General features: G+C 38.2%; 2 protein-coding genes across 10 annotated transcripts in view; one reads left to right on the top strand and one right to left on the bottom strand.

Moving 5' to 3' along the window:
- mia3 (MIA SH3 domain ER export factor 3) overlaps positions 1-14,363 on the bottom strand; it is an 18,541-nt gene extending 4,178 nt beyond the window's left edge. Inside the window, exons 1-26 of one of the 3 annotated variants that reach the window (XM_044170045.1) lie at positions 14,138-14,363; positions 12,558-12,691; positions 12,375-12,461; positions 9,796-12,226; positions 8,583-8,894; positions 7,938-8,068; positions 5,576-5,707; positions 5,271-5,292; positions 4,991-5,079; positions 4,811-4,888; positions 4,520-4,630; positions 4,364-4,435; positions 4,167-4,271; positions 3,852-3,974; positions 3,638-3,725; positions 3,419-3,483; positions 3,228-3,318; positions 2,992-3,130; positions 2,680-2,842; positions 2,538-2,573; positions 2,339-2,406; positions 1,814-1,899; positions 1,427-1,540; positions 673-735; positions 540-586; positions 354-422 (exon numbers count right to left, since the gene is read on the bottom strand). In XM_044170045.1, the coding sequence (XP_044025980.1) occupies positions 354-422; positions 540-586; positions 673-735; positions 1,427-1,540; positions 1,814-1,899; positions 2,339-2,406; positions 2,538-2,573; positions 2,680-2,842; positions 2,992-3,130; positions 3,228-3,318; positions 3,419-3,483; positions 3,638-3,725; positions 3,852-3,974; positions 4,167-4,271; positions 4,364-4,435; positions 4,520-4,630; positions 4,811-4,888; positions 4,991-5,079; positions 5,271-5,292; positions 5,576-5,707; positions 7,938-8,068; positions 8,583-8,894; positions 9,796-12,226; positions 12,375-12,461; positions 12,558-12,691; positions 14,138-14,258 (4,977 nt within the window). In that variant the 5' untranslated portion in view covers positions 14,259-14,363. The remainder of the gene's footprint in view (positions 1-353; positions 423-539; positions 587-672; positions 736-1,426; positions 1,541-1,813; positions 1,900-2,338; positions 2,407-2,537; positions 2,574-2,679; positions 2,843-2,991; positions 3,131-3,227; positions 3,319-3,418; positions 3,484-3,637; positions 3,726-3,851; positions 3,975-4,166; positions 4,272-4,363; positions 4,436-4,519; positions 4,631-4,810; positions 4,889-4,990; positions 5,080-5,270; positions 5,293-5,575; positions 5,708-7,937; positions 8,069-8,582; positions 8,895-9,795; positions 12,227-12,374; positions 12,462-12,557; positions 12,692-14,137) is intronic. The other 2 variants (XM_044170046.1, XM_044170047.1) reach the window with 2 other exon arrangements.
- Positions 14,362-23,721, top strand: taf1a (TATA box binding protein (TBP)-associated factor, RNA polymerase I, A). Of its 7 annotated transcripts, none has more exons than XM_044170055.1 (11): positions 14,362-14,384; positions 17,053-17,253; positions 17,752-17,915; positions 18,229-18,342; positions 18,459-18,657; positions 18,887-19,008; positions 19,473-19,631; positions 19,799-19,865; positions 20,186-20,309; positions 20,437-20,591; positions 21,416-23,721. In XM_044170055.1, the coding sequence occupies exons 2-11, from the start codon at positions 17,130-17,132 to the stop codon at positions 21,460-21,462; spliced, it is 1,275 nt and encodes a 424-aa protein (XP_044025990.1). In that variant the 5' UTR covers positions 14,362-14,384; positions 17,053-17,129; the 3' UTR covers positions 21,463-23,721. The 7 variants fall into 7 exon arrangements, with proteins under 7 accessions (XP_044025990.1, XP_044025989.1, XP_044025985.1 ...); XM_044170054.1 differs by lacking the exon at positions 14,362-14,384 and adding an exon at positions 16,082-16,101; XM_044170050.1 differs by lacking the exon at positions 14,362-14,384 and adding an exon at positions 16,109-16,262.
- The last annotated feature ends 286 nt before the right edge of the window (positions 23,722-24,007 follow it).

Genomic DNA, 24,007 nt, shown 5'->3' with positions numbered 1-24,007 from the left:
AAAAAAAAGTGCATTTAGCCAGGGCTCAATCACATGACCAGTAACCACACACCATGATTATTTGGATGAAAAATCAAACCACGTTCACAAACACTCGACCACACATAGTTGCAACTTTTACACTCAAATATTTTCCAAGACACATTTTAGCTGAAGTTTAGACCTGATGAAAAGAATCTCTGCTTCTTTCAGTGCAGCGAGAACAGTTAAAACCACACGCTCAGCCCCAAAAGTTAAGTCAGCCCCAGTGAAGCAAAATGCCTTGAATCGCTTCCCTAATCCAGCTTTAGGGAAGAGGGCGTGGAGCGCTTGCATACACCTTCACCACTGGACTGGACAGCCTCTATACTCACTGGCTCTGGACTGTCTGTGGAGGCCTCAGCCTGTGCCTCTGCTTTTATCTGTGGATCTACTGCTTGTGTCTGTTTTAGAGCAAGGACATACACAACAGACACGTAGGTAGGAGCTCTACACCTTCAGATGGAAGGAGGGAAGGTATCATATAAAAATTAGTCTGATCTGATTAGAAAAAGACTTACAGATCCGTCCATGTTGGCAGGTGAGGAGCTGCGGGGGCCCATCATGTCTGAAAGAGGAGAAACAACACTGTGTTGGAAGACTGTTAAAAACAAAGGTGAACTCTTTGAAATACAGAGACTGCAGAAGACATACCCATCCCAGAGATGTGTTTGTTTTCAGGGTAACGACCATGTGGGTCTGATGGAGGTCGTGGACCTGAGGGGAGAAGAAAACAAGACGCAATGAAGAACGAAGTCCCTCAAGACTCTGCCAGTAGCACTTTTCCAGGGAAGACACAGTTGTAAGAAACAAATGAAGAGGAAACAAATTACTTCAAGGGCAAAGGCTGGTCATCTCTACTCCATGAGGAAAACAGTCAAAGGAACGAAGCATTCTGGATGACTTTAAAGCCCCTGAAAACTTTAAAGTGAATTATCTTTAATTCACAACTGAATAAGAAATGATCAAAATCATCCTTCAGTATTATTTATTAAGAGTTTAATACTTAAAAAATCAGCTAACCTGCTTTATCAGGACCCTGTTGCTTATAGTAAGAAGTTGATTAGCAAAATATGTTTTTAGGGCCTTTAAAGAACAAAAGGTGAAGCACATTTCAACAGCAACACACAAAAAAATCCTCCCCAAAAAGGACATTTCTAAATTATTTAACTAAAAGAAAAAACAAGAGCAAAAAAAAGGGATTTGAAAACAAAGATACCAGGAAGATGCAGGATGTAATACACACTGGGAAGAAATAAAAGGAGGAACTCAAGAAGGTGAAAGAGCTGAAAAGAATAAAGTCAGGTGTGCAAGAGGAGAAAGATTTAAGGCCACAAGGTTGTAGCAGAGGGATGATGTCCAACTGTGGTGAAGATCAAAGAAGGTGAAGTAATCCACCGGGACTCACCATACGGGTCAATTCTTCGGCCCACTGGGGCAGAAGGAGGGCGCCTGGGACCCTCTATCATTATTGGAGGGGATGGTGCACCCCCACTCACCGGAGAGGGCCCATATGAATCACCTGTTACGATCAAACCATCCATTTACCAAAGGAAAATAAAGAGCTGACAATGCACCACAATCTATGCAAAGAAGACGTCCTCATTCCAGGCTCTCCCAGAAAGTCAAGTACATTGAAATGACAAATGTACAACCACAACATATTGGAATCCTCTCTCATTTAGCAAGAACAAAATACAAGAAAAAAGAAATGCAGGGTTTTATTAGAAAACAGCATCCTCTTCTCAAAGCTGCGTAGGATCAGAACAGCAGGGAAGGTGTGTGGTCTGCTTACCTTGGCGAGGGCCTGCAGGTTGTCCAGAGTTCGGTCTGAAGAGAGGAGCACGGCGCTCATTAAGTTGGGAGGTCAGTACAGCCAGCCTGTTAATGGGTAAAAACACAAAACAACTTTTGGTTAGAAGCAAATAAGCACCATGGGTGGGCTAACTATCATTATTATTATTTTTTTAAATTACATATTATTTAATCTGCTGAGTATTTTTTCAGAAAATTGTGAAAAATTTCCCACAGCCCAAGGTGTCAAAAGTTGCTCCTTTTGTCCAACCAATGGTCCAAAACCAAACGATATTCAATTTAAAATGATATTAAAACTAGCAAATCCTCACATTTGAGGAATTGAAAATTTATTTAGGTATTTTTGCTTAAAAATTACTAACAATGAATCAATCATCAAAATAGTTGCCAATTAAATTTCTGTTGAATCGAGTAATCGTTTCTGCTCTAGCCACAGGAAATTAACATTTCATTTCAACTGTAACACAACAACCCAACCATTTTTACTAATTCTGCAAACACTTACTTTTCACGGAGCTTTGATGATTCAAGCTTCTCTTGACTAAGAGCTCGCTCTGCATTACGAGCATTTACCTGGAAACATAATGGGAGAATTAGTGTGCAACTAGAATCTTAATGCCTCAGCTTATTATTAATCTTAAACAGGCTTAAATGTCCATTTACAGCATATTTGTGAATAAACTGTGCCACTCTTTGCAACATACCCAGTTTGAGTGAGTTTTGTTTTCCTGTTCTTTTATCTAAAAAAGAAGTAAAAAAAGACATTCAGTCAGGGTTCAGGTTTCAGTAAGATTTGTCTCTGTACTTGCTCATTTAAAAATTTAATGAAACTTAACAAGAGTCTACCTGCTCTTTATAGACTTCCTCAGTCTTCTTCATCTGCTCCTCCATTTCATTAATGCGTTGCCTTAAGACTTTAACCTGCTCCTCGGCCTCGAGCGCCTTTCCTCCCACCTCAGACAGCATATTCTCTTTGCTGCGTCGCTCCAACTCTTCCTTCGTTAATCTCCTGTGAAGCCACAGAAACACCCTTCTTCAAATAACAGTAACACAGCATAGCTTATTCATATTCATAGCAGTGAAATGACAGCAGATGTTCTACAGTGTGCAACAGCAGCTAATAAAAACGTGTTGATTGGCTGTTACGGCTTCACTTACTGCTGCAAAGCGTTTTCCTTCTGCTGGTACATTTCAACCATGATTTCATTTTTCTGCTGGAGGATCTTGAACTGGTTTTCAACATGGCTCTTATCGCTTTTTAGGGTTGCAATTGCATGTTCCAGCTCCTGATGTTGTTCTGTTGCACAATACAATGGTGTGTTTAAAAAGAGCCAGGAAGAAAGTCATATTTGCCAAAACCTAATTTTTCAGCAAAAGAAACATGACCAACATACCTTCTAGAGACTTTCTAGTCTTTTCTTCATTCAGTAGTTTGGTCATGAAGCGATCACGCTCTTCTTCGACCACAGTGAGAGTGGTCTGGACCTAAAAAGAAATAATGTAAATTACAACATATTAAAACAAAAGAAACACATTACAGTAGAAGCAGGTTAACAATTAATATCAGTATTAAGATTTGTCTTACCCGAGAAACATCCATCATCTGTTTGATCCTGTTCTTTATGGCTGTCTTCTTGTCTGAAAAAGACACTGAAATGCCATAAACAACTTAGTATGAAGCTGAACACAACGTCATTTATACTTTGAAAACAAATGTGTTGGCACTTAAGAACTACTAGAATCTATTTTTTGCAAGTGTATTATTCATTTTACTAAATTAGTAATAGTAAGAGTTGGAACTAACCAGGTGCTACTTCGCCATTGGCTAAAACCTTGGAGTCACCTTTTTGAGAATCACAAGCGTCTAGGTCTGCCAGAAGTTCAGACAGCACCTGCAAGGAGACATTTTTGTGTGGGGGTAAGTTAAAGACTAATATGTGCAGATGATAACTAAGAAAAACTGTGACAGTAGTAAAAAAAAACAAACAAAAAAAAAAACATATAAACAAAATCCTGACCTCCACGTTGTGATCTTTGAGCACCACAGAGTCCTCCAGCTCTTTCTGAGACTTTTGATAGACTTTAATCTGCTCATTCAGCTCCTTGTGTTTGTCCTCCCAGCCCTTTATAGTAGCCTTGAGCTGTAAGAATAGGCAACGTCAGGGGAGTGTCTCAGGAAAACAGTATGTATCTAAAAGTATCACATTTCAATGAACTCTGATGAAATGCTAAATTATTTACAAAATCAGATTAAAATACCCATCAATTTAAACCTCTGTTAACAGACCTCAGTGATCAACAAAATATCCAAACACGTCTACATATTGTCTTACTGTTGTATTTTCTTCTTTTAGTGCTGCATAATCTTTCTGAAGACATTTGTGCTGAACGTTTCGGGCATCTTCACGAATCTTGGACTCGTCCAGGAGAATAGTAGTCTGTGGCAAATACATGCAGTTTATAAGAGAAGCTGAAACCACAAGCTTCATATCATTTTGCAATGTGCAGAAGATTATGAGAGGACTTGTACCTTAGCGAGAGCTTCCTGAATCTTTTTCCTGCTGAGCTGTAGCTTCTCGTTTAACTTCTCCAATTTCTCAATCTGTTAAAAGAAATCGTTAAGCATTATTAATTTGAGATAACAGTTAAAAGTAATAATAGGAAGGACAAAATATTAAACATTTACCCTGGTTTCATTTTGCAGAGAGTTTGCCCTCTCATCTTTGAGTAGTTTTGCATATTTGTTCTTTTCCTCAGCCATCTGTTCATTCTGTGTTTCTGCCTCCAAAACCTTACTCTGCAAAAAGGTAACAAGAGAAACTTCACTGACAGTTCACTGACAAAATGAGAAGCCATTTTACTTGCTGTCCAAATGACACACAACATCCACAAGCCATTTACAGGTACACTTCCCCATTCTTAAAAGCTCTTTTTTAAATAAAAACACAACAAGAATCCTTAGTTCCTTAATGCTCACCTCCAGGTTTTGCATCCTTTCCACTGCACAACTAACAGTTTCCTTTGACTGTTTTTGATTTTCTTTTAGTTGTTCAGTCTAAAAAAAATAATAAGAAGACAACTAGGAAAATTCCTGAAACAAAAACTTTTACCAAAAGTAGCTTATAGACAATTGTCACATTTTTTATTTGTAGCTCACCTGTTTCTCGAGTTCAGACATTTTGGTAAGAGCATCATTCTTCTCTTTTTTGAGTGCCAGAATTTGCTCTGTCAGCCTTTTTTCATCCACTGTGTCCAAAAAAGTGCATCAATAATTACACAATCAGTTATTCAATTTTATTTATATAGCGCCAATTCATAACAGAAGTTATCTCATTGCACTTTTCCTATAGAGCAGGTCTAGACCGTACTCTATAAAGTTATATTATACACTTCTGCATTTTGTTATGTTATGTGATAAAAAATAAGTAAAAACTTACCAAGATATTCTCTCTTCTTTACCTAAAAAAGTTTAGAAAAGCAGTAAGATGAGTTTGATGTCTGATAACAGTCGGAAAAAATTGTCACAGCGTGATCATCATTTACATGTAAGTCCAACCGTGATCCAGATAAGAAAAATATATTATCTTGATCTCAAACCATAGGTAGAGAAGTGTATTTGCATCTTTAAAGTCACAACCTAATTAGATCTAAGTTTATACAAAAATCAAGATTTTTTCTTTGTTGTTGGCACATTGTGACACAATTTGAGCAGAGATGAGAGAAGCAATAGTACAACACTTACTGCCAACACAACCCTCCAGAAGAAGAGGGTGAAGGTCACTACTCCAACCAAAGCAGTGATGACAACAGCTTGCCAAGGACAGCCCAACAAGGTTTCCCCTGGCTTCCACTCTTCAGGCAGTAGTGAAATCACCTGAGGGCACAAACACAACCACAAGATTGAGGAATGACCAGGAATAATGAAATAAAGCTGAAAAAGTTGGGTAAACATAATTCTTGAAGATAGATGTTCTATGTCTCAAGGCATGCAATAAATGGTTACCCTTCTTACTGTGATTTAAATGGTAATAATATTATGAAAAGACTAAAAATTGAGACAGAAGGCAAGTAAATATTTGTCAAAGCACAGTGAGACACTCCAGCAAGCCTACAGTAGGTTAGGCCTCAAAGGAACTTCCAATATTTACACTGAGATACTGCGTATTCATTAACCGCAATCTGATGAACAACAAAGAGAGGTGATGAGTGGCCTGCTACTCTATTCACGCCAAAGCTTATCAAGATATCAGAGCATTACCATACAGTAATAATAAAACAAGCGTAGTGCACCAAGCAGTGTTCTTTTGCCACAACCAAGAATGTTGAACTCTCTATTCATTAGCACACAACACACTAGCGAAACAGTCATAAAGTTGCAAAACTAATCAGCTCTTTCACAAGTTTCCTGCCACCAACACAATCAACACACAGGTATGGCACATGCAGTATTTACGAATAGTATCAACAGCCAAAATGGGCCATAATTTTACCACTGGCTTCAGTGGTTTTCATTAAAGTCCATTAATAACGTTACCAAAAAGAAATCTGCATATTGTGCCAACCACAAAGAAACCTTTGAACTGAGCATGTGGCAATTCAGACAGGAACAAACTCACACTCAATGGCTCAAATAAAATGCAGGGATTACAAATAAATTAACACACCACATTGCCTGGAAGGATTAACATGCTCTCTTCAGCCAGCTGCATATTAAAAGTCTACTTTTTCCTATACAGCAATGCACAAAGGCTGGACTGTAACTGTGTTTCAGGCTATTCAAACTCTAATCTACACAGAAAACAAGTTACGAAAGACCCATATGGAAGTTAAAGATATTCTGTCAACATCTAAGAGGCAAGATCAACTGCATCTGGTAGTTTGGTGAGTAAATTCAGGAGTAGTTAACGTGCATCAGCCATATGCTCATTAACACGTCAGCAGGCCATGATAGCATAATAAATATTTGACATACGAGTCAGACTGACCCAATTTTTCCACTTACATGTTGCAGCTCCTTTAGAAAAAACATGTTAACATGATCCGGTTCCATTACAGGTCGGGGTAATGTATCACTCTCCATGAAAGGTCTTTGAAACAAGAACGGAACTAGCCCAAATATGCTAGTTTGACAGATATTAGCTTGCTAGCACGTTAACGTTAGCTACCCTCAAAGTAAACTGTACCGTTAAGCTAACGTTAGCAGTTAGCGTTATAGCCTACAGCGTCTGAAAAAATAAAAAACACGTCGTTACAAACAAACACTGACAACGTTAGATGGTCGAGACAGGTGCTAAGCAGGACTTGGCAACAACAGTTGGCTAACGGAAATTACAGATGAGTCGTCGTATCCCATTCACTGTCAAAAAAAATAAAAATCAACCGATAAGCTGGAGACGTTAACGTCAGTGGAGCTGGAGGTTCAATTATGGCTAACGATTTTAATACAAAGAGCGATTAAGAAGCTAAATTAATTTGACAGCACATAGTCCATTTTACGGCTGTGTCTTATGATAATTATCTGCCCTTCCATGTCAATATAAGGCCCCGCCGGTTGTGCTAGTAGCTAGCTCAGCACCGGCTGTGTTGAACTTCAGCCTACACCGCGACAGTCCACAAGACAGGGGGGGAGGGCCGTGGGACGTTCAGGAAAAATCGGGCATTTGAAGTTTCAATGATACGGAGTGCCCAATATCCACCCTGCAAGCACTGACACCTCGTATTTACATTGATCTTAATGTGTGAGTGCAGGAGGATGCAAGTGCTCAAAATGCTTTAAGAGCAATAAGACAGTAATGTGTGACATCCAATGTTACCTGTTGCAGAGGCATATCATAGTAAAAGTGTAATTATTAGACCAAATCAGAACATGTTTGAAAATTGTCTGACACCATTACATGATAATCAGCTATATAGTGTGTGCAAACCTTTGAGGGGGCATACTGATATTGGACCACATTTTTGTCAATGTTTAAAACATGAATAAGCATTCTTCTGCATTATTGATTTTATGGATTTAAATGTTTCACATATATCATGCACAACACAGGTAACAAAAACAATTAAGCTGAAGAAGCTAATGTACACAGTAGCTGACTAAGACTTACCACTATGGTCCACTCTGCAATTGTACTCTTGATCATCGAAAGGATGCAGCCCATGTAAACAGTTCCAGTTGAGAATAATCCCACTTCTTCTTCGTGAATTTCAGACACTGGGTCCATGGAGTCCAGAGATCCTGGCAGAACAAGATTTACCTGTTAGTCAGTTTATGTGTGTTATAGACATACAAAGTGAATTCCATTACAGTTTGTCATCTCATGCATGTCAATAGTTCAAGTATCATGTGATTATCAAACAATTCTCTCAAAACCAGGTAAAGCAAAGATAGAACCAAACAACACTCACCTGTGACTTCAGCATAATAAAATCTCAGGGAGCCTAACATGCAGTGGACTGATTTGCTGACCCCGAGAATGAACTTTTGAACTTAATTGTGCTATATTTTATTGTAATCCAAGTCCAAATGACTCAAAACAGGTTTGCATTGTCTGATTATGCCACAAATAGTGAGGATGTAATAGAAATGTCAAATTTAATGTGAGGGCTTGGTAAAAAGACTCCAATAATCTTTTGGAAGCCAAAACTCTTGTTTGGTAGGTTAAAGAAACTTGCATGCTAAGGACACAAATGATCAATTTACTTAATAAAAAAAAAAAAAAGATTAATTAATTGTCATTTAGATTACCAACCTGAGGGCAAGTGCTCGACAGCAAGGCCCATGTCTAAGGGATTTTCCAGGGTGGCTTGAGGGACCTTCTGCATCTCATCTGATGCACTGAAGCTCGGCTGATTGCCTTCGTTTTTATTAAAGTGTCCGCCATCCTCCTCCACACTGACGTCTGGTCCACTGTGCATCTCATCCAAAACTATGTGCTCTTCTTTAGTCTCTGCTGGTCTTTCCTCATGATCTGTCACTGTGAGGTTGTCCTCACTCCCAGCCTCAACCTTTTCTTCTTCAACAATGATAGGCATGTCATCTTTTATGTTTAATTCATGTTCATCTACAATGAAAACATTGGAACAAAAACAAATGAGCAATTAGGGATTAGCCAAGGAGGTAATTTTCCAGCTTTGTCTAAAAAGTTTCTGGTTAGAAAGGATTGTGTCCCTAGTAGGAGATTTTAGTTTTTTTTCCTGTGAGGTGTGCATTTAACAGATGCAGCTAACAACTCGGGTTTCCATCAAACATAATTGATCTAATGATAGCAGGTGTGGTCTACGGTTTTGTCAAGAGTGTGGTATTTGCTTAGGAGGAGGTCAGCGTGACTCTCTTTAATGTAAGAGAAAACATTGAAATGTAAGGTTAGCAGAGTAAGGGCTGGTACGATCAGCTGGAGCGAAACCATTTTAAATCTGTATTTGGGCAGTACACTACATGACATCTGCAAAGCAAAGATGCAAAAATTACAGATAAAAGTACAAAAGTGGTTGTTCAATGTTTAAATTATGCCAAACAAGTAGGACAAGATTTCCAAAGTTAAAAAGGTTGAGGTATCAAACAGCTGGTACAATCGTCTTTTCTAGCTGTATGGCCAAGCATAAATAAGTATTTTTTCCTTTTTAGTATTGGCCGCTTGAGACACATTTTGATGCCCGTTGTTAACTTCATTCCTTTTTAACAACAATCTGGATATATCTGGAAACAAGATACTCGTCTGAACAGTGCCTGAACAGACAACACAGGGCTGCATATCTGCTGTGCCACGGTATCAAATTATGCATTCACTTTATCTGCAGATCATAAGCTGATGCAATATACTGTACTTGTCTGTGCAAGGCTCATATTAGTAGTTAAAACTAGAACTTAGAATATGCAATGGTAAGACCTGACTTTATCAATCACAGAAGAGTCAATCCTACAGCACAGATACTCAAATTAAAAATGATAATAAACAAACCTACCTTGGTCAAAATCTGATGCTTTTTCTGTTGCTAAAGGCGTGCTGTCACTGGCTGTTGAATACTTCTGTCGTAGACTAAATGCAAGCTCCTGGAAGTCATCCAGTATTTCAGTCTCCTCATCCACACTACTTGTGTCTGTATGTTGGTCATAATTGTGTTTTGTGCCCTGGCTATCCAGCATCTTCTCAATCTCGTCCAGGATAGTGTTCTCAGAGGCTTCCAGGATGCCCTCGAGTGCATTTTCAATGTCTTGCATAGTACCTGTGGATGAGAGACGGGTAGCCTGCAATTCTGTGTCCAAGTCAGAGAACATGGCCTCCGCTTTAAAGAGATTCTTGAGACCCAGAAGCCTTTGGATCCGCTCCATGCTCTCCTCTGTGAAGTGGTCTCGAAGCAGAGTCAGTCTCAACACGCTATCGCTGTATTGTGGCTCTGAAGTCGACGCAGTGGGCAGGGTTGTTTCAGGTGCTGGTTTGTCAGAGTCTGTGTCGTCTGATTGTGAGGAAGAAAGTGCATTTTCATCTTCAAGTAATCCTTCTTTCTCCTCCTCTCTCTCTGTATCTTCCCAAACCTCCGTAAGAAGTTCCTCATGAATCTCTGGTTCCTCCACAGATAATTCTGGTTGACTGTTATTACTCTCTAAATCTGTCATTAAATGGTCATGTATCTGATTAGGTAGGCTGTCATCTACTGTCTTTTCATCATCTTTGACATCTGAATTCTGTGACTGCATCTCCTGAGTGGACTTGTCCTGATGTGTTTCAGTTTCAGTACTGGCTAATTCTTGATCGCTCACCACTTTGTTTTCAGCCAATTCATTGTCTAAATCCTCATTATGCTCCATTGCAACACTACTGTCCTGTACACCTGCATTACTGTTATTGACCTCTGAATCTTTGGACACTTCCTCCTCTTCCTCTTTGTGCTCAAAGGGTTCAACTGTTGTTTTAAGATCAGATTTTTGAGCCTCAGGAACGGCAGAAGTATCATCTTGGGATACCGGATCCAGTAATATTGTACTTGCTTCTGTTTGATGGTGTATCGGCTCATCAGTTGGTTTTAATGTTTCCTCCCAAGGTTGCTCAGGTCCGATCATGTCTCCATCATCATCATCACCATGATCGAACAAGTGTTTCATAGAGTCACTGTCTGTTTCTTTAGTATCTGTTTGTAGTGGCTCTATGTTCTCTGACTCTTTTGCCAATTCTATTGATACCGGTTCTTTGACGTCTTTTTTTGCTTCCTCAAAACTCTGAGGGGCTTCTGAAGCCGTTTCTTCTTCCTCATCCTCGTCATCTTCCTCCGAACTAAAGTCTTGTGACATTTTCTCTCCCCCAGTGACAACTGAAAAAACAGCATCTCCAATTGATGTCCACATGTTCTTCTCCTCTGCAGTCTCTGGTTTAACATCATGTGTTGTTGGAGGACTTTCATGCTTTTTGAGGGAATCAGATGCTGGAATGCTCACAGTTTCTTCAGAGAAAGACAGCAATGGAGTTTCTTCTTTACCATCAATGTCATCTTCAGGAGGATTCTCCACATAGTCAGTTTCTTCCTCTTCATACGGGGTAACTTTCTTGGTAATTTCGTCATCGGAGGTGACGGCATCAAAAGTTGTTCCAAGGGTAGTTTTTAACTCAGGGATTTGCACTCCTTCAGAAATTTTGAGGGAATCAGATGCTGGAGTGCTCACAGTTTCTTCAGAGAAAGACAGCAATGGAGTTTCTTCTTTACCATCAATGTCATCTTCGGGAGGATTCTCCACATAGTCAGTTTCTTCCTCTTCATACGGGGTAACTTTCTTGGTGATTTCGTCATCGGCGGTGACGGCATCAAAAGTTGTTCCAAGGGTAGTTTTTAACTCAGGGATTTGCACTCCTTCAGAAATTTTGAGGGAATCAGATGCTGGAGTGCTCACAGTTTCTTCGGAGAAAGACAGCAATGGAGTTTCTTCTTTACCATCAATGTCATCTTCGGGAGGATTCTCCACATAGTCGGTTTCTTCCTCTTCATACGGGGTAACTTTCTTGGTGATTTCATCATCGGAGGTGACGGCATCAAAAGTTGTTCCAAGGGTAGTTTTTAACTCAGGGATTTGCACTCCTTCAGAAATGGAGACTGGTTCATTTTCTGAAACAAAATCATCTTTGGCCACAGATTCCACTTCAGATTTTGTGGGTGCATCTTTGGTTTCACTCCTTTCCTCAGACCTATCATCAGAGTTATTATGATGCTCAGTTTGTTTTTCACTGTCAGTTGCCTCGTCTGCTGATGGCTGTGTTTCTTTCTGCGTGCCCTCTGCCACTTGGATTTGGTCAGATGTTCCCTTATTTCCACTTTTATCCTCCTCCAGTGAAGAGCCTAACAGTAAATCTATGTCGTAATTGTCAAACTTGTCATATCCGGTGTCAAAACAGACGAAATCTGTTTCCTGAAAAGAAGACAAAAAATTTGAATTACAAAAAATACATATGGGAATTGCAGGGGAATTTATAAGTGCTATTTTATTGATAGCTTGAAAGCTCCATTGAATTTCAGATTGCATTTTGATTCAATTAGTCAGCAACATATATTCATACCTCTGCAGGAACTTCAAGTTCTTTGTCAGTATAAATGTGGTTAACTGCAAGAAGGTCCTTTGGGAAATAGCCAAAGTGACTTCCAACCTATTGACAAAAACAGGAAGAGAACGTGTTGAGGATTATAACTACAGCCAAACCTAGATGTTATCCATGATTAAATATTAATCATAGTTTACTTACACTTCCGGCCCATACGTCGGCCCTTCTGCCTGACAATTTGTAGTATACATAGATAGTTTCTGATTTCTTGGCTGACAGGAACCGACAATCTGGCCCCGAGAAATCTCTCATTGCTTTTCCCCGACACAGAAGCACTGTGAAAGCAAAATATGAAACATTAGAATTGTCTCAGAAAGATAGGCCTAAGCTTTTTCACATAGTGCTCATTTCAAGAATGCAAAATGCCAAACTGGCAGCAGCTTTTCCGAGATGCAGACAAACAGGAAATATGCATCCTTGTTTTGGGTTCACTCATAATATCGATTATTTTCATTATCAATTAATCTGTCATTTATTTTATCGATTAATTGGGTAAGCAAAAAAAAATAATTTCCCAAAGCCCAAGTTGACATTCAAATGTCCAAATCCAATAGTCCAAAAGCCAAAGATATATGGTTTAATGTAACAGAAGATTAAGAAAACCAGCACATATTCACACTTTAAAAGCTGTAATCAATGAATTTTTGCCTTTTTTTTTGCTTAAAAATTACTTAACTGATTGATTGTTTATTGCCATGTAATTTTCTGTCAATCGACTAATTGCTTTAGATCTACAATATTGCCCTTTTCACAAAACATGCAACACAAAATAAGACTGAAACTGATGTAACTAAAGGACATGTCAAACAAGGTATTAAAACCCAAATCTCATGGTTTTAGTCTCAGATATTGGTTTAAAACATTATCTCATTAGAAAATGACGGCAGAGTAACTGATCTACTTTGTTTTATGTGTTTATGTGTCCAATATTTACTGCTTTATGACACTAGCTTTCCCTGACAATATGTCGCCAATATATCACTTTCTTATCACCTACACCAGCCTTTTGGGTTGTGGTCAACACTTTGAGTGATGTTTTTAGGTGAACACTGTCAATAACAACAACTCTAAGTCCCATTTTGGCTTGACCTGTGTTGGCTTAAGTCTAGCAATGAAAACTGAAACATAAACATGGGTTAACATAATCAATAATTAATTCTCTTATCAGATCGTCACCTGAAGCTAACATTAAATGTTAAGCATTTGCTGGTTAAACTAGGCAATCTAGAGTAACGTTAGTCTGTGTTAAGCAGCATCAGCAACAAGGTGAGAAGCAACAACCAAAGCTAATGTTGCTTAACAATAGAGCTAACGAGGCTTGTACTTTGTTAGCTTATGTTAACTATTTGTCCAGATGCTAACATTAGCAGAGCTTTTGCCCAAGCCGGCTGGTGGCTAATTAGCTGCTAACATTAGCTACCGCTGTCCACCCAACACGGCAGGCCAGAGCTGCCAGGCAACCGGCCAACGCAGGCTGCGTCTGAACGAATAACCTTCGCAAGCTAATGACTAATGTTAACATTAGCTTGCCCTGTTTTCAATGAGCAGCATACAGCTAAATAACATCGGAACAGCTGCAGGAGGTTATCTAGGTCGCAAATATCTACTGGCAACAGGTCTAGAGATAAGGCGCAGTTTATGGCTAGCTGTGGTATCAGGATGTGGGAAGATTGCATCCTTGAAGTCCGGATGAGCTAGTAACAACAAACCAGCAAACTTACTGCTGCACTCCTCATCGGCGCATCTTTTAAAATCGGAGAATCTTTTTTCCAAGGCTGCGGTTGAAATAAAATTAAATAAAAGTAATAAAAAGCCTTGTCGGTAGAAGTGTTTTGCTGCCATGCTGGCAGTTCTGTGGACTGGCTGGATTCCGCTGCTGGAGCATGAGCACTGGGCTGGAGGAGCCGACACGTCAGCAGATCAGATCCGGCTGGGTGTAGGCACGGATAGGTTTTCACAGGATATAAGGTTTGGATTAGGCTGCTTCATGTGACTGTGCAGGAAATCAGCCTCATCATTTAGTATGTGCAGTTTCTTCTGGAATAATCCATCATACACCCGAGGGCATCTACATTATGAAAAGATTTAAGAGAATGAAAAACAGGTCTTCCTCATTATTCATATTTGAGTATTCACTTTTTGATTTTGACTGGTGCGCTGTAAGCTTAATGTCATTAATCCTCCAAAACAAACAAAACAAAACTGTAACCTATTAATGAAAAGAAAAATCAATATGTGCTGCCAATCCAGAAGCTAGTGAAGCGATATCTTATTGCCAGCAATTGTTTCAATACAATGAAAACTATTGCAAATTTGGGGTTTTGAAAACCAGAGATCCATCATTAACAAACATCTGATCCATTCAATGTGTGATTTACTTAATGTTTACACACCATTTAAATAAAGACAGACAGACAGATAGATAGAGTACTTTATTAATGAGAAATTATGCCAATTAGAAATTGCTCTGCTAGCCAGGTCACACATAAAAATCATAAAACAGCACAAGTACACTCAGAGAGGTAGGTAAGAAATAACATTATAAAAACAAAATTAACTACATTCTGAGCTAAATTTTAACTATTACAAATACCAATGTGTCTGATGTCTGCATAAACATTATTTGGTGAATACTATCAGGACTGACCTTAAAGAAACTGGTTGGCTTATGAAAGTCACTGGAGAAAGAGAAAATTTTACTAACTGCCTTTGGTTTCTCATAATCAACAAGTGTGTTATGACAGCGTTTGGAACACAGAGTCTTTGCTGAAACATCATTTCACCTGAGGACAGGTTGGCAGAAGAAGAAGAAAATCTCTGTCAGGTATTAAAATTCTGCTGTCAGCTGCAATTAGAGATATTATCCATCAAACTACTCCACCAAAATAATACATAGAGAATTCAGATCTTTTTTTTTAGTATAAAAAGTAATAATAAACGTATAAGGGAAATAATCCAGAGGTGCACAATTATTAAACCTGCTTCTGTATTTGTTTGGAATAATTTGTATGTTGGTATAGACTAGGAAAAACATGGTTATTACCCAGGAATTATTTTTGTTTCAAATAAGGGGCGAGTATAGGCTAAATGTTGACCCTCTTTGTTCCTTCTGTTACCACACAGATGACAACTCATCTTTTTTGGGACTGTACCATTAGTCAGACTTTTTGGTATGACCTTAATCTTTTTTTAACAGAAAATTAGATACTCAACTCAAACTCCAAATTTAATTTATTTTATCTGTTTGTTTGCTGATGAAATGCCTGTCAAGAAAATGTATGTTATTAATCTTATTTCATTAGCAAAATTCCATATACACGCCGGCAAATTTGCAAAGCAGAAACGCAACCTTACTGTCTTCATGTCCTACTTAAAATCCTCTAAAGCTGTGAAAACTAGAGCCTCGTGTAATGAATTTTATTTGTAATGTAGCTAGTTTAATTTTGTTTGCTTTTTATTTCTTAATCTTTCTATTTATTATTTTTCTTTTTTACTGTGCACTACCCCGAGCATGCCTTGTTACTGTTGAATGGTTAACCTGTTGTAAATTCCATCGTGTAAAAAGAAGAAGAAGAAGAAGAAGAAGAAGAAGAAGAAGAAGAAGAAGAAGAAGAAGAAAACGAAAAAACAAGCGAAGAAGAAGCTCTTTGCTCCGCCTCGTCCGAACACAGCAACCAATAACCGTGTAGCTTTTCCCTCTACTTCCTTAGCTAGTAGCTACTGTACTGAAAAAATAGTGGGGAACAACATGTGGAAGTCACATTAATCGACTTTGCAAGACATTGCATGATATTAATTTTTTCAAGAGGTTCAAAGTGTGAATAGTACTGTACGTTGGATTTTAACGTAAGCTCACCGATGCAGGTTAGCTTAACTGACAATTTAGCATCGGCATGTTGGTTAGCCTCAGAAACATCTAACGTAACTGCTCAGCAGATAGGAACTGAGTTAACTTTGTTTTAATAGAGAATAAGTTTTCCTCTTCTAACTAAATCTCACATTGATATAGTTAATATAATATGCGTAGCTTTGTTGGTGGTTACGTTTCTTCAAAACAATGCTGAGAAAGTTAACTAACTAGCTAGTGAGTTAGCCTCAAATTACAGTAACACCTATTCTCATACAGCTGTAGAATAAAGTTATCGTTAACTGGAGTCTAAAAGATCAATTAACAGTACTAACATTGGTGTATTAGTGTGTGTCCATCCGTAATGACTTTCTGTCAACTGTTACAGCTACATAGCAATTAGCTCCACACCTGAAACGATTACTCCATTAAGTGATTAGTTGATCGACAGGAAATTAATTGGCAGATATTTTTAGAATCGTATAATAGTTTAAGTCATTTTTCAAGCAAAAAATACCAATGCATGTTCCAGCTTATCAAATGTAAGAAATTGCTGCTTTTCCTTGTCTTACGTTATAGTAAATTGAATATGTAATTTAGATTGTTGGTCGTTTGAGGACATCAATGGGAATTGTGATGGGCATTTTTTATTTGATGTTTCATTAACTATTTTCTGAGTTTTTATGGAACAAACGATTAAATAATAAATAATCAGCAGATTACTCAGTAGTGACTTATGACTTTTGGAGTTTAGTCTGCCTGCTGACATAAATATTTTTCTCCCTGCAGGTGGAAGTCATACACTGAGCATCAGAGCAAGTGATCAAAGGCAGCTGTCTCACCCGAGTCTAACTGCTGGGCTGATTATGGATGACTTGGAAAGAGAGCTAGGGCCTCTTGAAGATTTAGAGGACAATGATTCCTCAGACGATGACTCTTCAAAAAGAGGAAACAAATCAAAGCTCCCTCTGGTTAACCCCATGTGTGTAGGTGAGTTGTACAGTATATACCTACATACATTGTTCTGTTTGCAATGCAGAACCTAATGGAGCTAGACTGATAAATCATCTGGGCTAATATATCGGCCAATATTGACTTATTGCTGATATATTGGTATCAATGTATATATTGGCTGATAAATAAAACCTTTTATTACAGAAACGCCAAAGATATGTTGGATGTAATTCAGAAACAATGTGTCCATTACATAGATCTTTACCAGGAAGAACTGAGAAGTTTATTTTACAACTTAGTGCAATTTAGCCACACTTTAATAAAACAAATGTATAGGATCCTTATCGAAAATGTCTGTTATGTGTTTATGTAGAATAATGACTATTGGCCAATATCATTGTCAGATTATTTACTCATGTTGGTAACAGCCTTAAAAATCCAGTGTCTGTCGAGCTATAGAACCTATAATAGTTAATTATGTTTATGACAAATGCATTCATGTCATCAAATAATAACTTTGTTTTTTATCTTAAGAGACACCTAAGGAAACTGGGTTTCACCAGAGTACCAGAATCTGTCTGGAGCAGATCAGAGAAGCCTTGCTGCATCACAGATGGCAAGAGGCAGCAGAATATATGGCATGTTATGCACAAATGTTGGACGACCCAACTAATGGCACAGCTCAGCAGTATAAGGAGGTAGGTTTGATTTAATCTGTGTTAGTATGTTTTTGTGTCATGCAGACAGAGACACAAATTATACAATTTCAATACTTGGACTTCTCTCCCAAGTTTAAAAAAAAAAAAAACTTGCCACAAAAGCCTGCTTCTAAAAACACAACGTAATTCTTTTACAGTCATCCAGCCAAAATAAATGTGCAGAGATTGCAAACATTTTAATTGAGTCTATTCATAAATCAAGTAGTGTAAAGTTATGTAAAGAATTTGATAAAGCACTGTATGCAAGTTTCCACATCCTTGATATTAACACTTATTGAAATTTCTACCCCAGCTTATTTGGAGAATCAGCGCTGAGATCCTTCACCATCACCCCAACTCAAAGATGGAAGACTACAACAACATCTATGAACGAATGAAACACTCAGGAGTTAGACATTACCTGTTGGTATGTTAGCTAGTAGACCTGACTACACAGTGCACAGTTTTCATGTGGAGTTACTTCTTTTTTATTTTTTTTACATTGCTGAAACACATTTGAGACCTGTTCCTTTGCTTCTCTAGATCTGTCTGGAACATTCGTTCCACCTGCTGCTTAATGGTCACATCGAGGATGCAAAGCGTCAGCTGTCCGCCGCTGAAGGTTGGAGGCATGGGAAGGAGTCAGCAGCTCAGGATCAGAGGACTAAACTGATCCAGGCCTACAGGAGTTTACTGGATTACATCATCTGGTGTGACAAAAAGTTTACACACTCCAACAGCGGTAAGGTGATACACAGCTTCACACCCAAAGCATTATTTACGTGTATCAGTTACACCGACATCTTGTGTGATGTCACACTGTCACCTACAGGTCAGACCCAGTAACTACTCCGGTAAAAAAGGAGATGATTAGGTTGTAAGAAATCTATTTGTGTGTACTAAATGCCCTCTAGTGTGATTGATGATTTGAATCTACTTACTCTTTGAGATGTAAACTGATCCTCTTTCAGATAATGCCAACTCTGATGACAACCATGGCATGCACAACTACTTTAGACAGGCCTCTGTGAATCTAAAAGAGATTTTGAAAAAGCCTGGTGTCTGGGATCCCTTCATATTATGTTACGTTGAGGTGAGCACTCATTCCCAACTGCCTGATTTTAATTAAAGAAATATTTATTTTTTTAATATCACAAGATGAAACAGAATAGACTAGAGCTGCAACAATTAGTCGATTGACAAAAAATTAATATGCAACAACCTTAATAATCTTGATAATTGATTAATCATTTGTCTTTTTTTTTTTTTTTACAAAAATGTCAAATTCACTGCTTCCAATTTCTCAAGTGTGAATATTTTTTGGCTTTCTTAGTCTTGTAGAAAGAGCAGATAGTAAACGGTAGATTAACTGATAATTAAAATCGTTACAGCCCTACTATACATTTTGATATATTCAATCTGTTTCATGCTCTTAATTTAATTTAAACAAACTTTTTGTCTTTCATGTTTTCAAATGGCTTGCTAATAGCTCGTTCAATTTCAGGCCCAGTTCAAGTGAACGTCCCTACTTGTGTAACCGTTGTTTTATTTTGGCAGATGCTGGAGTTCTACGATGATCATGAGGAGGCTTTGAAAGTCCTGAATGACTACGCTTATGACAGCAATTTCCCACCCAATCCCAACGCGCATGTCTATCTGTACCAGTACTTAAAGCGGCACAATACTTCGGAGAGGAAACTAATGAAAGTATTGAAGGTATAACTGTATATTAAAAAGAGAGATATGAAACTGTAATGATCCCTGTGAAACTGCGTACAAACTACGATATTATATATACTTTGTTAAACTAGAACTTACAGTTAAGCACACAAAAACACATTGTGTCGAATGCATTCTTAAAACTTTACTTCCTTATGTCGTAGGTCCTCCAAGTATTAGTCCCAAGCCATGAGTTGATGTTGGAGTACAGCTCTCTCCTGCTTCACTCAGGTAAAAGCAGATTTAAATGTCTTCTATTTGGCAAAAAAGTCCAGCCTTACCAGATAATTAATGATACACAGAATTAAAGTGAATCAAATTCATGTGAAGAAAAGTTTAATTTTAGTTATTATTGACCAAGCGGTAACTAATTGGAAACATCAAGACGCTTATCTTTTTGATATAAAATTTTTATTTTATTGGGTTTTGAAAAAGATGATTTTGATTTGTCTAGTTTTTAATCAAAATATGTTCTCCTTTGTTATAGCCATGTCTCCTAATAACATTTTTGCTCTTCTGTCATATCCATTATTGATGTTTTTTTTTGTCAGAGAAAAAAAGTGACCTCCAGAAAGCTTTAGGAGTTGTTCTAGAAATGCTGGACTTCGCCTGCTGGAGGAGCAATCTGGACGCGTGGAAACGTTTAAAGGCCATTATTCAAAAATTACAGTTACAGTACGTATAAAAAGTGTTTGAAAAAGTTCTCTCTTTGATTAAACTTTAAAAGAGACTGCAGGGGTTTTTTGTATGTTACTAACTGTTGTTGAAGCCTGTTGTTCTGTAAATTTGTGTATTAAAACAGAGAAGACTGGAAGAACGTTGTCTCTGGAAAAATGGCTGCAAGAAAAGACTGGTGGCCGGCGCTGCATTTCACAAGCTTCCACGCCAGTAAAGACTCGGAGGAGAACCCAGAGCTCATGGAAGTGAAGGCATCACTGACAAAAATCCTTTGCCCAGGTAAGTGGGTGTACATGGGCATAAAACCACTTCTGGAGGTTGTTAACTGTCATTACTGTGGATGTTTTGTCAGTCCTGGATGTTACCTATAAGAGGCAAAGATTTTCAGACACAACATTGGCCAAGAAATTCTAATTGTCTTGCCTACAATAATCTGTATTTATTTTCAACGTTTTATTGACTGCAGTTAGAGACTGAGACACCTGTTACTGAAGCAAATGGACATCAAAAGTTACCCCTCTTTAAGTCAATATCTTCTTAAAGCCCCAATGAACATTACTGTATAGGACTTCTGAATTTTGTGCAACTGGCAATTGTGAGTGGTAGAATCAAAAAAGGCACTGTAGCAGACAATGACAAACCTGAATTATTTGAAAAACGCTATAATCACAAATATTCTACACATAGGAGCTGTCACCTTTTACAAGATGTAAAATTGGCTTTTGAAGCCCTAGTTTCTTGCAGTAAACCTGACTTTGTATTTTGAGATAGAAGTTTTTACAGTTCAAGGAAACTTGTAATTACACGTAAAAAGAAAACTCCATGTTTCTCATGTGCACTGGAAACCATGTTAAATGACAAGATTTTCTTAGCTAATATTTTACAGATGACACATGGTTCATTATCTCTGAAGAACCTGGTGTATTAACAGTAATGCTGTGGTTTGTGAAAATATTAAGATCCATACTTTTCTTGCCTCTCTGGCACTATTGTAGGCATTCAGCTAGTTTGAAAACAGTTGAATTCTAAATAAAATCTGTACATGTACTATAGATCTCTATGTAATGTTGCTTCACAGTTCATCAATGTCTTTCTTCTTACAGACCTAATGCTGAAGTACACAGCTGGACAGGGAACCAGTGGAGAGTAGGCTTGAACTCACAGAGGATATTTGTGTCTTCACAATCAAGAACAGGGCTGAGATGCTGTCGGGAAACAAAGGGAAAAACCCCGGCAAAGGCGTCATGAGGAAGAGCAAGAGTCTTCACAAATACACTTTTTACATGAAGTTTATTTCAACAAGATTTCTTTTCTTTTGTGTGTTAAAATATATTTAATTCAGTTTCAGTGAAACACAGATGTGTGTTCCCAAGGTCAAAACTGAACCTCCATATTTTTATTTTCTTTTTTAAACATTGTTCCTTCATGTTTGGTAAATTGCGCCTTGAGCTTTATTATCAAAGCACAGGCTAGACTGTCCACTATGTGGAGCTGCTGTTCTGTAGTTTAGCAGTGAGTATCTGGAGGGTACGAGTATCTCATTTTCACAGAAACTGAGTAGTTTTGAATGTCAGTGTTCATGTTGGTTTCATGGTTTCTGTAAACATTTTAATGGGGTCTTATTTTGCCCTCAGCTGACCTTTGACCGCTGTACAGGGGGTCACAAGTGAGTGTACCCCACACATCTCTCTGTCAGATCTATTGTCACGTCAGAATAATCAGCACAGACCTTTCAGCAACATGATGTCCAGAGGTTTAAGTAAGTGGGACAGACCATTGACAGGTGGTTGCTGCTAATAGCTTTAAAATATAGAAATGTTTTCTCTAGTATTACTAGTATTACTTTTCCCTGAGGTTCCTTCAGTAAAAGATCGTACTAGATATGTGCTATGTCCATCACTGTTGAGCTTGATTTTCACAAAGTTCTGACATTTCAGTGTGCCTTGTAGTAAAGAGGCATGTATATTTTAATGACATCTATTCAATTTATGTAGAAAAGAGAGATTTCTGTCCTAAGAATGTTTCTAGTGGCATGACAGGATCCTGGCCTGTGCTTACTCTCCTTTTGGACCGAACCATGAAATAAAGTCTTGCATCCAGCAGCATGCCAATTTAATAAGTGGAAGTGTTTGTAATGATTCTGTTTCGGCTTGCTACAATGTTGGCCATGCAGCAACTCAGTCAGCCGTACTGTATGTGTGTGTTGCTTTGCAGTCATTACATAAACCAAAGCCCAAAGCACTTGCCCAACCACATGAGCAGCTGCAGAAGGGATCTGGGAATACGTAACACATGTCGTTTGAAAATTCAAAACTCAGGGAGCGGTGAAGATGGTGGAGTTAGGAGCTGGTCACTGCTTTGGATTGTGTCCTGGTTGTGACCTTTTTTTCCCCCAGGGCTTTGAATTTTTAAAATCGCCTTCACAGATGTTCACAGTTAAGGCAGTCATTGCACTGTTCCCTCTGTCATGGAGTGGCTCTGTTGGGAGTATGGTTTCGTCCTCAAGGGCACCTTGACAGTTTAGAGCAAATTTTATTTGTCCAGGGATTCAAAATGGAGACACTCCTGTCTCAGGTCCTCTTGTGCTCTAACCCACTCAAAGGTCACTCAGCAAAGGATCTTCTTGGGCAACTGTAATTTGCTGTTCTTCACCAGATCACTTGAGATTTTGAAATTGAACAATTTGATTCTTTTCTCACCAAATCTGTCAACAAAGACCTTGCTGGTTTGGGTTTTAATTTCTCCCTGACCGTAGCAGTCGGACCAACTGGAGAACAGTCCAGCCTCAGAGGTAGATGTAATCACCTTTTAGGAATCATCAAGACACACAAACAACAAAAAGTGTCCCTGATGGAGCCATCGGCTTGCTGTACTGCAGCAGGAGTCTGGGGAAGGGTGTCCTCGCTGTTAACAAGACTGTGACTAGAAATTTGCCAAGACACCGAGGTAGTAAAGGGTAATATGGATAAAGTACAGTACATGTAATTGTATGTCGTGATATAATCAGTATAAGTTGAGATATCACAAATAGTTTATTAATTAAAAGATACACATAGTGCTTAATTTAGAATGAATATTTATTATAGTAAGTCAACTGAACTTATTGTGTTTTTTGAAGGAAATAAATGTGTCTGTGTGTACAGGGTATGAACGTATCTAAAGGGAGAAAGTAGTTTGTAGTTCAGTATATTAATAATGCATACAATAATTCAGATTAGAGCCTGATAAAATGTTGGCGTGTCTGATATTGTTCCGTTTCACCTTATGACAGATACTGGATATCAAAATTGGTGTGTGAGTGTTTGTTTATGTTAACTTGTTTATGCTAATATCAGTCTAATATGGAATATTAGCCAATGTACGTTATCGTTTTTTTCTAAATAAATAGTTTGACATTTTTGGAAATGTGCCAAGTTGCTTTCTTTCCAAGAGTGAGATGAGAAGATTGATACCAACATCTTGTCTATTGTCACCATGTAACATCCACTAAAACAACAAATAGATGTTTTTACATTTCTGTTGGCGCACATATAAAACAAACGAGAGACAACTTATTAATTAATGAGCTTTAGAGGCTCACTTAAGCTGTTTTTCCACGTGAGAGCCAAGCTAGCTGTTTCCCCCTGCTTCCATTCTTTATGATAAGCAAGGCTAACCACCTCCTGACTGTGGCTCCATACTAGGTCGACATTTTG

Source organism: Siniperca chuatsi, linkage group LG16 (genome assembly GCF_020085105.1).
Source record: "Siniperca chuatsi isolate FFG_IHB_CAS linkage group LG16, ASM2008510v1, whole genome shotgun sequence".
NCBI lineage: Eukaryota > Metazoa > Chordata > Actinopteri > Centrarchiformes > Sinipercidae > Siniperca > Siniperca chuatsi.
This window is presented reverse-complemented; position numbering and strand designations above follow the sequence as displayed.